General features: G+C 40.7%; 1 protein-coding gene across 2 annotated transcripts in view; it reads right to left on the minus strand.

Moving 5' to 3' along the window:
- Positions 1–813: 813 nt before the first annotated feature.
- Positions 814–13420, minus strand: part of ALDH1L2 (aldehyde dehydrogenase 1 family member L2) — a 66408-nt gene continuing 53801 nt past the window's right edge. The window contains exons 21-23 of one of the 2 annotated variants that reach the window (XM_050748457.1): positions 11359–11464; positions 7559–7758; positions 814–5499 (exon numbers count right to left, since the gene is read on the minus strand). In XM_050748457.1, the coding sequence (XP_050604414.1) occupies positions 5444–5499; positions 7559–7758; positions 11359–11464 (362 nt within the window). In that variant the 3' untranslated portion in view covers positions 814–5443. Of the gene's footprint in view, positions 5500–7283; positions 7759–11358; positions 11465–13420 lie in introns of those variants that run through there. The other variant, XM_050748456.1, reaches the window with a different exon arrangement.

Here is a 13420-nt window from a genome sequence, read left to right on the forward strand (position 1 = left end):
ATAATCTTCCCTTGGAGTCCAGCTGTCCCTGGCCTGGCTGGGCTCCTTTTTGAAGCAACACTGTCAAGCTGTCCTTTTGAAGTCACGCTGCTTCTCTCCAACATCCAACCATAGTCTTTGACGGCCAGCTGCTGCTCCTGTTCTCTTTCTGCTTGCAGAGGTTTTTGTGGGCACAGGATTGGGGTAGGGCAGGCCATGGGTGGTTTTGGAAAAGGCACCATTCGAGCAGGAAAACAGAAATGCACGTTCTCATTTTGGGCTGTGGTTCCAGGCTTAAGGGTGGGGCCCTCACTGGGGACCCATCCTCTTCTGCCCAGAATTTTCCTGTCTCCTGTCCCTATCATTATGATGGGATATGATTCCTGGAACTCCTTTCTCGTGGCCATGAATGGAGCCAGCTCTTGAGGGTGAAGTGAGCACACCACAGATAGCAGATAAGAGCAAAGAACATTATAGAGTCACTGCATCAAATAACCTGTGTACTGCACTATTGCTGGACTCTGTTTTCGGTGGCAGAATAAATTTCCTTATTTTTTAAAAAAAGGCTATCACCTTATGAGATACACTTATATTCACTTCACAGCTGAGAAAATTGGCATAGAGATACTAAGTGCATAACTTGTAATACACAATGTTGGCAAAGATTTGGGAAAATTGTCAGTGGGATTATTGATTCAGGAATTCCACTTCCAGGTATTTGTTCTAATTACATAATTATGACTTTGGTCATAAGTTTTATATAAGATGTTTTGTGACATTTAAAATAGCAAAAAGCAAATCTAAATGTCCGACAATCATGTTGAATTAAAGCCATTGAAATATGCAGAATTGTGTTTATTGACATAGAAAGATGCTTATGATATATTGTTAATTGAAAAAGCAGGTAACAATATTATGTTAATTTTGTAAAAAAAAGTACACATATTCATAGAAAAAGTTTGAAACAATCTCAGATATCATCTGTAGGCTATTTCTGTTTGGAAATAACCATAGATTTTTGGGTTGACTCAAGAAATTATGGTTGAGTCAATCTTACTTTCCTATTTTATAAAATTTGTTTTACATAATTGGGTATTTAATCATTTTAAAAATCAGGCATCATTTGTATAATATAATAATTTAATCCCCCTTATCTCTCATGTCTCATGCCTTATCCATCATCCCTCATGCCCTACTCTTAGCACAGATTTTCCTTGACAGCTTTATTTTCTTGGAGGGCAGGTATGGGGAACCAAATTTGGTTCTTTACCCTAGCTCTAGCTACTTCCACAAAAGATTTTACAGATAATGTCCATTTTGCTTATTTTTTTTTAAGTTTAATTCTTAATATGTGCCCACAGCTCACTACCCAGGCCCTGATTTAGGCATTAGGAATAAAAACTATCTCAACTTAGTTAAAACCACCAGATTCATTGCTTGAAAACCTGTTCTGCCACTTAATAGCTGTGTGATTTCAGCAGGTTACTTAACCTCTCCATTGGAAAGCAAACATTTATTGAGCTCCTGTTACATATTAGGACTGGAGATACAGTATTAAACAAAACAAGTACCTGTTCATGAAACTCACATTCTAATGGGAAAAGATCATTGATTAATATACAATAGGTAGTGATAAGTGCTATGAAAATAATGCACTTATAAAGAGAATAAAGAATGACAGCCGATGGGGTATGAATGTGGGAGCATATGGCCTATTTTAGACAGCGTAGTCAGGGAATGTGTCTCTAATCAGATGATATTTGAGGAGAGACCTGCAGGTAGTGAGCCAGCCAGCCACGAGGTTGTGTATGGGCAAGAGTTGCAGGATGAGGCAGTGGTGTGCTGGTGCTGGCTTGCATTTGTTCTGATGGCATGCATCTCTTCCCAAACTCTGTGTTCAGTGAAGGCAAATTAGTAGCTCAAAAGTAGCCTTGATGAGAGTATTTACACACAGATACCTGCAAATGCTACAAATTAGGGTTGTCTCCCCCGCCCCTGAGAACTACTTGTTAAATATTTTACCAGCACACCCCTGGGAAGAAGAACAGTAAGGACGGAGGCCCCGAGGCAGTAGCAGGCTTGTACTTTTGAGGAAGTCAAGGCATTCAGGATGGTGGAACAGAATGAGAGGGAAATTGACAGGAGATGAGGTCAGAGGTAGCCAGGAGCAAGATCGGTAGGCCAAGTAAATAAGCTGGACTTTGGTCTACGTGAAATGGGGGCCATTGAAAGGTTTTAAACAGAGGAGTGACACTGTCTGACTTAAGCTTTGAACAGGACCACACAAGAGAGGAATCCAGAAGACCAGTTGGGAGACTTGAGCAAAATTGTAGGAAAGAGGTAATGGGCTGGGCACAGTGGTTCATGCCTGTAATCTCAGCACTTTGAGAGGCTAAGGCAGATAGATCACTTGAGGTCAGGAGTTTGAGACCAGCCTAGCCAACATGGCGAAACCCCATCTCTACTTAGCCAGGCGTAGTGGCACATGCCTATAATCCCATCTACTTGGAAGGCTAAGGCATGAGAATCGCTTGAACCCAAGAGGCAGAGGTTGCAGTGAGCCAAGATTGCACCACCGCACTGCAGCCTGGGCAACAAGAGCAAAACTCCGTCTCAAAAAAAAAAAAAAAAAAAAAAAGAGGTAATGATGGCTTTGGGGTAGAGGTAGTAAGAAAAGCACCTCGATTTCTTCATTTTTTTCAGACATTGTCAGCTTTAAAACATGCTTAGCCTAAGGTCTTGCACACAGGAGGCCCTCAATAAATGGTAGCTGTTGTATTATTGTTGACAGAAGGCCCATCCTGGAGTGGGGGAGGGTTGCTTATATCTAATTAGGAAGGCAAGTAATTTTAGTACAAGTGATAAGTGCTATGTTTGAGAAAAGTAGGAGCATTAAGGAGAGACAATTAGCCCAGCTAGGGGTAGGAATATCCAGGAAGGGTGTTAGAGCAAAAGGGGACAGCTTTAGCAAAGGTATGGGGATAGGGAATTAGAAGGAAAATGGAACTACTTAAAGCATCCACACCTCCCGATTCAGGTGATAATAAGATCACAGCTTCATCCTTAGCATTATTAGCAAAATAATCTGTGATCTGAAGCAACAGTGATGATTTTATTACTCTGTGTGTTAAGTAAATCACCCAGCAGGCTGGGGATCGTGATGTTCCAATTCCAGCTGACTTGGTAACTTTATGTATTACACAGAGCCTTTGATTCTGATCAGCCAGATCTAAAAATGTAAGCTGGTAAGAAATGTTTAAAACTTGCTATGGAGAAAGGAATTCTTAATCTGGGGCCCAAGCATGGCCTTTGGGAGGTCTGTGAACCCCTTGAAGATATTTGCAGAATTCTGTGTGTGCACATGAATTTGGGGGTAGAAGCGGGACACAGGGAGTGTGTGTCATAGCTTTTATCAGATTCCCAAAAGAGTTTTGCAGCCCAGAGAATATTTAAAACACCGCTACTGAGATGAACATTAGAGGGTAAAGTAAAATCAGTCTAGAAGAACAGGCATGTTTTTGTTTGCCATTCCATCCATCATTAAAATAATTTGATTAAATCATATTCTAAATCACATGAAATCAGTTAAAACATTTCACTTAAAAGTGATTACTTATAAAAAGGCTTTTGTCACTTTTATTCAAATATGAACTGTCATTTTGGCCCCAGTGAATATTCATTCCAACTTAAAATTTCAGCTGTGCCAAACTCTGGGATGGTAAATGAGCTATAGTATAATCAAAAGTGCTTCCAGGCCAAATTCGCTCTATTTATCATGCTAGAATCAAACCTGCTATTCTTCCTTTTGAAAATGTTCTCTGCCTCTGATTTTGTTGTTTAGTTTTTATTGATTCTCTAATCTCCTCATGTTATTCTGCCAAGTCTCCAAAATGACAAATATTCCCTAAGGGCTTCTTCAAAGCCAAAGAAAAAGGAATGTTGACTGAAATTTTATTTTTAAAGGAGGATTAATAGAATTTAACTTCCCGGCTATCTTCTGGAGACTCCTGTGATTCAGAAATTTGCCACCTTCTAGTCACACATAGATGGTGAAAACTTACTCACCTGACTACTTCTGTCTGCCAACGGGAAATGGGCTGTTAATAGTTTCCATTTCTTCAACGCTATGATCCACATGCATTGTTAAGTGCATTATGTATATTATCTCACTGATTCCTTGCAACGCCTACTGAGATAGAGATTTGATTCTCATTGTATAGATACTCAACCTAGGCTCTGAGATATTAGATTACTGTCTTGCCCAAGATCACACAGCCAGTGAGTAGCAGAACCAATAGGTGGAAAAATGGAAAGTAAGATGTCCCATGAAGGACAAGCGAGTTGCCCAAAGAAAAGCACCCCTTTTCCTTGTACTATTGCAATCATTTTTCATTATGTGGCATTTTTCAGTGCTGCTGTATCAGGCATTGTGTCAGAACAATGGATGAGAAAAATAGGAATTGATGATTGAAAAGAGTTGTGGGAAATGAATTCATCTAGTTAATTAAACTATCTCAATATCTTTTAAGAATAATGACGGAGGAAATCAGAGTTAAATTTGAGTACTTACCATGAGCAAAGCAGTAATGTGAGGTGCTTTACTTACATTACCGCAAGGAATTCTCCTATTAAGGGTCCTGAGGAAGGCATTTACTATCTCTGTTTTACCCATAGGGAAGCGGAGGCTCAGAGGAGTTGCAACAGTTTCCCAAAGTCACACAGATAGTAAGATGGTATGATACAAACCAGGATCTGCCTTCAAAGGCTGTTTACTTCCTACTATACCACACGTAAAATTCACTTCAAAAGCTATTTACTAAAATTTATGTGGGGGCCAGCCATCATGTCATTAAATTCTGTATACTCCTCAGAACATAATATAGTACCTTGTACCTAGTAGGCACTCAAGATAATGTTTCTAGGTTAATCACCCATCACAGTGGGTTAAAATAAAATGGAACATCAAAGGCACAAAGATGTATCTTATTTCCAAATACTAAAAAAGAACTACCTTCACATTCCGTACAAGTTACACTGTTCCTTAGAAGCAAATTTATAGAAAATCTTTTTAATAACCCCCTATGTATAGTTCAGAGGTTAAAAACCTGTACATATTATACAAAGTTTCCAGTAAATGCACTTTGTGTATTATACTGCATGGTACTGACATCTTCAAGATGGAAACCATGAATAGATTCATCTAGGTAGGGGAAAAGCAGCTTGGTATTTTAGAAATGCATATGATATACAACAGTGAAAACCCAACAACTGCAAATCACTGGACGGTGTATTAGAAATAGGCACGTGTGTAAATGCTTTAGCAGGGCCTGACCCTCTTCATGGTTCATCTGTGTATTTTTTGGTTTGTGGCTGACACCTCCTGCCTCAGCACACCCAATCTTCTTAAGTGTGTCCCGAGTTGAAAAGGGCTGTCTGTCAAGGCTTTCCTGATGATGGTGTTGCTCTAATATTCCAGCGTCACCGTCTTGGTTTTGAGATACTCGTTTAGAGCTTCCTCACCTAGGGCAGAGAAAAGCAGTTGACAAACCACACTCAACGGCAGACGTGATGTCTTCAGACCTTCAGACATAGGTATACGCAGGTGTACAGGTCACTAAGTAAATGGAATGTGGCCTAAGCCAGTGCTTCTCACACTTTGAAGTTCATACTAACCATCTGAACACTTTGTTAAGCTGCAGATCCTGATCTGATTAAATCTGGTGTGGGCCCAGAGGTTATGTGTTTCTAACCATTCCCTGATGATGCTGACGCTAGTGGTCCATGGACCACACTTTTATGGTAACAGCCCAGACCAGCTACCAGGCTTTCTAAGGAGCGGAGAGTGTTGTCTGGTCAGCTTCAAACCAAAACCCTTCTCTTTTATTTCCCTACTTGATGACAGACTCTGCCTTTTTGTCCATTTAAGCTAAACAGAAGTAACCAGGATACTGTCCTCTAGATTAAATTAATTAAAGCAGAACTGAGCACAGGAAAGTTTGAGATCATTTGGTTTAATCTTATTTTAAAGATAAGGAAAATTCAGTTTATATTGTTTGTTAGAAACACAGGGGAACCTGTCTAGGCAAAAAATAAATAGGTCTGCCTTTCTTTGACTCTTTCTATTTTGAGCTATACCGTCATCAATCTCTACAATGGTTAAAGGGCAGTGAATACCATGGGGAAACTAATGAGTGCATGATTCTGGAAGTTGAGCTAAAATAAGAGCTGTCAACTTTGTCCCCACATTAGAATCACTCAGGGAGCTTTTAAGACTCCTGACCCCAGGTCACACCCTAGACCAATTAGATCAGTATCTCTGTATTTTTTGAAGCTCCCAGGTGATTTGAATCCACTGTGCAGCTAAGGTTGACAACCACTGGGCTAAGGGGTTTTAAAATCGGGGAGGAAGAAACTATTAGAAAAACTGTAGTATTTTATAGTAAAACTGACCTGAAGCTGGTCGAATACACTCTCTCAAAAGACGGGTGAAACAGGGATGCCTCACTTTCTAATGATAAGTTCCCTAAGAAAGTCTCCCACCGTGATTTGGATTCAGGCATGAAAACCAAATTAAAGACATGGAAAAGCGGGGGAAACAAGCCCTTACCTTCACCCAGTGGAATTTAAAATGAGAACTGCTTTTACTGTTGCAAATACATTGCCACAATTATTAGTAAAGAGAAAATGTAACCAAAAAAAAAAAAACCTCCAAATGAACTAAACTTATATTTGCAGACTGTCACTTCAGTAAATCACAAACGTTTCAGTTTTTGAAACAACACAGCAGACTGAGGGTATAAGAGATGCGCTCTACAGCCAGACTGCCCGGCTTTGAATTCTCTCTTGCCAGTGCCTGGCTCTGTGACTTGAGGCAACTCACCCAGCCTCTCTAAGCCCCATTTTCCTGTTCTGTACAATAAGATAATAGTAGTACCTACCTATTCCTCTGAGTTCGTGTGAGAATTGCTTTTGCTTACACAGGCTAAGTGGAATGGGGCCTGGCATGGGTTTGGCACTGAAAGTAAGCTATTGCTTGAAAGGTGTGAGTGTCACTGCTCACAGTGAATTACATTTCGGGCTTTTTACAAACTCTTAAGTCTTATTGCTCAGACTCCCCCGAACCCTGCCAATTGCAGGGTTTTTCAGTGTTGACTCTGAAAGCCTGCCAAGAAGCTCCAAGACAGGATTTATTCTTGGAGCTTGCTGGTTATTGCTCCCCACCCATTTGCCTCTCTCGGTTCCATTTAGTCTCGTGACAGCTAACCCGAGTTCATGCCAAATGTCAGATTAAACACCAAATATATTTCAGCTAAAGTATATTGTTGCAATTTCTTTTTCCTTTCAAACATTACTCTTTTGAAAAGGAGTATCTTTCCACACTATGTGTGCGCTTTTCTGTGTGTATGGTATATTCAATAGAAATGTTTAGTATTTTAAAAAACGAGTGCCCTTCTAAACCCAGATCTAACTGCCATGTAGGAAATGCCTCTCAAAATCATACACGAGTCATGAAACATAGAGCAGATTTTTCTGTGATGTGACAACAAAGGGAATGTGAAGCAGAAAAGTAAAGCCATACCTAAGTCTTTTCCAAAGCCAGATTGTTTAACTCCGCCGAATGGGGCCGCCACATCTGTCTTGTTGTATGTGTTAATAAAAACAGTTCCTGCTTCTAGTTTTTCACTCACATACATAGCTTTGTTTATGTCTCTTGTAAAAACCCCTGAGGCCAAACCATACTCTGTATTATTTGCTCGCTGCAACACTCCATCGATGTCCCTGTGTTTTTAGGAAGACATAAAACTTCGTTAAATGTAAAGTAAAAGATTCATTTTATGTTCTGAAAATTTTCCCATCTATGCTAGAAACAGGAAAACATTACTGCCATCTGCTTAAATGATTTTTTGTTGTTGTTGTCACTGTTGTTGTTTTTTAGAGACCAGGTATTGTTCTGTCACCTAGGCTGCAGTGCAGTGGCACAATCATCGCTCACTGCAGCCTCCATCTCCTTGGGCTCAAATGATCCTCCCACCTCAGCCTCCCAAGTAGCGGGGACTACAGGCATGTGCCACCATGCCCAGCTAATTTAAAAAAAAATTTTTTTTTGTTTTTTAGAGACAGCATCTCCCTGTGTTGCCCAGGCTGATCTCAAACTCCTGGCCTCAAACTGTCTCCCAACCTTGCCCCTTGCAAAGTGTTGGGATTATAGGCGTAAGCTACTGTGCCCAGCCTGATTAAATTTTTATAAATGAAAAATATCAGGCTCACACCAAAAGAAAGTCCCCAAAAATATTACAAGTCTAGTATTACATTTTTCATATATATCATGCAACACCTTTTAAAATCTGACCCAAAGTCATATATTCAATCTTCTTCAATGGTTCTCATTCATGATCTCCCACTCCCTCCCTTCTCCCATGAATCCCATGAATCCACTTCTAGATGGATTTTCAGAGTGTCCTCCCTATTTCCTTCCATCTCTTCCAACTTTGCACACAAGGTTCAAGCCTCCTTCAGTGCCTGAAGCCGTTTCACATCCCACCAGTGCCACTGTCGAGGTGGGAGAGGAGGGTGGTTCTGTGAGAGGGCCCTGCAGCCAGACTGCCTGGTGACCTTGGGTAAATGACTTCATCTCCCCATACCTTCATTTATTATTGTGAAAAATGGAAATAATAATCAAAGGACCTGTCTAGTTGTCATGAGGATGAAATGAACAAATCATGCCTGGAACACAATAAATGTTCAATAAAAGCCAGCTACCATCAGGTAGTACATATATTTCCAAACTTGATATTTTGGTAGAACCAACTATATAGTGCTGACTTAACTCTTCCTGTAGGTAATGGTTCGCCATCCATAAATTGGAAGATAAAAGCTCCCTGAGGGCAGGGATGACTTCATGTCTCATATACCTCTTTATGCTATGGTGTTGCATCGTCGAATGAGAGTGAATGGGATTACATGTGCTTATTCAACAAAATAGGTCCCGTGATTTCCCCGCCTTTTGACTTAGTTTGTATACACATCCAAGTAGGTGAAGACATGAACCTACTCTTGTCTCAGTTGAGTCAAGTTCTAATGTGCCGTCATAGCGTATGTCCCCTTCTTCTAGCATGATCCTAATGCTTAAAAACACACACATTTTCTACCACATGGCCAGCAAATACAAGCCAAGTTGTTGTTGTTTTTCTTTTTGAGATGGAGTCTCACTCTGTCGCCCAGGCTGGAGGGCAGTGGCGCAATCTGAGCTCACTGCAACCTTTGCCTTGCAGGTTCAAGCGATTCTCCTGCCTCAGCCTCCCAAGTAGCTGAGATTACAGGTGCATGCCACCACACCCAGCTAATTTTTGTATTTTTGGTAGAGATGGCGTTCCACCATGTTGGCCAGGCTGGTCTGGAACTCCTGACCTCAAGTGATCCACCCGCCTTGGCCTTCCAAAGTGCTGGGATTACAGGCATGAGCCATTGCGCCTGGCCAAGCCAGGTATTTCATCCGGTGCTCCAGCAACGACACAGGATCTGTTCCAAAACTGGAGGAAAAAATCGTGCTGAATTTATTGAGACAGCACAGGTTTCAGTGTAGTGCCTTATGAAGGGATTTTCAAAGGCATCTTGACTATTCAAAATTTTAAACTTGCACAAGAAATCTGGAACCTAACCTGGAGTGAACTTGGACTCTGCTAAAACTCTCACACTTCCTGACGCATAGGGACCCAAATATTTGTAGAATGGACTAGAGGGAGAAAGATGGTTTTATGCCATTTCTCGAGGACCATCAGGATATCACCATAGCTCCATAGTACATTGTTTACGTCTACAGCAATGACAAGCATATATTGATGGCAGTAGCAACAGCAAATACTTGACTTAGTAATACTCAGAATGACCTAAGGAGGTAGACATTGTTACCAAACCATACTCTGTATTATTTGCTTGCTGCCACACTCCATCGATGTCCCTATGTTTTTAGGAAGACATAAAACTTCATTAAATGTAAAGCAAAAGATTCATTTTATGTTCTGAAAATGTTCCCATCTATGCTAGAAACAGGAAAACATTACTGCCATCTGCTTAAAATTTTTTTTTTTTTTTTTTAGAGACCAGGTATTGCTCTGTTGCCTAGGCTGCAGTGCAGTGGCGCAATCATAGCTCACTGCAGCCTCCATCTCCTTGGGCTCAAGTGATCCTCCCACCTCAGCCTCCCAAGTAGCTGGGACTACAGGCACATGCCACCATGCCCAGCTGATTTTTTAAAAGAATTTTTGTAGAGACAGGGTCTCCCTGTGTTGCCCAGGCTGATCTCAAACTCCTGGCCTCAAACTATCCCCCGACCTTGGCCTTGCAAAGTGTTGGGATTATAGGAGTGAGGTGCAGAGTGGTTAAATAACCGGCCCAAGCTCAGAGAGGTAGCGAGGGGAGAGGAGGCAGAGTTGTCCTCTGACCCACTGCACCATCCTGCCTCTGACCCTCTGTGGACTAACTGTCATCTCTGTCTATCTCCCCTGTTAGATAATAAACTCCTTAAGGACAGGGGTTGTGACTTAGCCATGTTACAGGAGATTCCCTCAAACCTGACTTCTATTGTCTGCACGTTTAGCACCAACACCATGGGAGAACGTATAATGAGAAATGGGATAGTATGCATCCTTGGATGGATATATCCAAGGGTACTCACTATACCTTATAGTCCCCTGAAGTCTTTTATACTGTATCTATCAAAGACGGAGAAAGTCCATTCTTTATTTTTTTTCAAGTTCTCATTGGCTGAAATAAATCTAAAGCCATTCTGAAGAATTTTGTGCGGTATACCATGAGACCCCACTCTATTAAGTATTGTTTTAGGAGCTCAGTTACCACTTGGTCCTCTTCGATAAGCTGAACTCTTTGCCAAGTTTCATGTAGTATCACAAACCAGCATGCCATTTACTGTTGGTTATATGATGGTTGTGAATATTTCCATGAAAAGTTGAGTATCAAGCTTTGGGGGGCAATATCCCCTATAATAACAGCACTCTTTCTCTGGGGAAATAAGATTTCACAGATGCCACCGACCATAGGAACGTAAATGTGAAAACCAGTTTTGTTATTTCTCAGTTATTTACTCTGTTCCACAGACACCTCAAATGTCGAGTGCAGAGAAACCAAAATTTAATCAGCTAAAAGTCCATTATGTTGGCCATTAATTGAAGCTGGAAAGCAAAAATATACTATGATCTACGATGTTAGCAAAAGCATAACTTCTAATTATTTAAGTTAATTATTCTTATGGTAGAAAATTACATGTTCATTAATTTTATGCTGTGTATATAGCAGAGTGGCAAAGGGGAAAAATGACTTATCTAGTCAGAACGTAAGTTAAATTGTGTCTGAAGAACCTACCCATTTTGGAATTTAGAAATGACCATAATAGGCCCAAAGGATTCCTCTTTGGCAAGGTACATGTGGTCTTCCACATCTGTGAACACGGTCGGCTCCATGAAAAAGCCTTTTTGGAAAAAACAAAGAGAAAAATGTCAACTATAGGTTAAGTCATTTTCAATTAATAGTCCTCTCACTTAATTACATTATAATTTTTTCTTTCCCTCTGGCTCAGTAAAACCAAGAAGAGTTGCATTTCTTTATTTGGTGTTGGCATGCCCAGGTTCTTATTTTTTAATGTCTTTATTATGAAAATATCAAACCTATGTAAAAGTAGAGAAAACAGTATAATGAAGGGTAAAATAAATATCCACGTTTTGCTATATTTATCTTTTCCTTATTGAAATATTTTAAAGCAAATTCCAGATATCATAATTTTAACACCTCAGTATTTCAGTACAAATCTGTAAAAAATGACGTTTTCTTATATAACCACTATACAGTGTCATGCTTAACAAAAGTAGTAAATATTCTTTATTCAGAATTTATATTTTAATTTCCTTAATGTCTAGAAATTAGCTTTTTTGCAGTTGGTTTGTTTGATTTAGGATTCAAATTCTTCTACACATTGTATTTGGTGTTTAGATTTCTTAAGGATCTTTTACTCTAAAACATTTCCCCATTTTGTCCTGCCCTTATTTTTTATTCCATTGTCATGTTAAAGAGATGGTCAGTTGTTCTATACATTATCTTTCTTTCTGGATTTATCATTGCTTCCTTTGGGTGATATTTGTTTCTCTATCTTTTTTTTTTTTTTTTTTTTTTTTTTTTTGAGACGGAGTCTCGCTCTGTCGCCCAGGCTGGAGTGCAGTGGCCGGATCTCAGCTCACTGCAAGCTCCGCCTCCCGGGTTCACGCCATTCTCCTGCCTCAGCCTCCCGAGTAGCTGGGACTACAGGCGCCCGCCACCTCGCCCGGCTAGTTTTTTTTTGTATTTTTTTTAGTAGAGACGGGGTTTCACCGTGTTAGCCAGGATAGTCTCGATCTCCTGACCTCGTGATCCACCCGTCTCGGCCTCCCAAAGTGCTGGGATTACAGGCTTGAGCCACCGCGCCCGGCCTTGTTTCTCTATCTCTTGTATTGCTTTTTTTTCCCCAGTGACTTTTATTGTGGTAAAATACACATAACATAAAATTTACCATTGTTGGCCGGGCGCGGTGGCTCAAGCCTGTAATCCCAGCACTTTGGGAGGCCGAGACGGGCGGATCACGAGGTCAGGAGATCGAGACCATCCTGGTTAACACGGTGAAACCCCGTCTCTACTAAAAAATACAAAAAACTAGCCGGCCGAGGTGGCAGACGCCTGTAGTCCCAGCTACTCGGGAGGCGGAGGCAGGAGAATGGCGTGAACCCGGGAGGCGGAGCTTGCAGTGAGCTGAGATCCGGCCACTGCACTCCAGCCTGGGTGACAGCGCGAGACTCCGTCTCAAAAAAAAAAAAAAAAAAAAAAAAAAAAAAAAAAAAATTTACCATTGTAACCATCTTTAAGTGTATGGCTCAGTGTTATGAAATTCATAATATGCAACCTTCCCCACCATCTATTTTCATAACTATTTTCAGCTTATAAAACTGAAACTCTATACCCACTAAAAAATAACTTCCTGTTCCTTCCTCCCTCCCTACTGCAGTTCTTATGAATAGAAAGATTGGCCTAAATGTGTAATTAGATTCAGCTTAAGCTTTTTTGGCAGGAACACTTCATAGGTGATACTGTGTGTTACACATTTCATTCCATCAGGAGACACGTATTATCCAGTTGTCTCTCCTTTTGTTTTGTTTTGTTTTGTTTTGTTTGAGAGAGTCTCACTCTGTTGCCCAGGTTGGAGTGCAGTGGCTTGATCTCAGCTCACTGCAGCCTCCTCAGCTCACTTTAACCTGCCTCCTTGGTTAAAGTGATTCTTGTGCCTCAGCCTCTCCAGTAGCTGGGATTACAGGTGCGTGCCACCACACTGGGCTAAATTTTGGTAGAGATGGAGTTTCACCATGTTGCCAGGCTGGTCTTAAACTGTCGCTGTTCATTCCAA

This window comes from Macaca thibetana, chromosome 11 (assembly GCF_024542745.1).
Source record: "Macaca thibetana thibetana isolate TM-01 chromosome 11, ASM2454274v1, whole genome shotgun sequence".
Lineage (NCBI taxonomy): Eukaryota > Metazoa > Chordata > Mammalia > Primates > Cercopithecidae > Macaca > Macaca thibetana.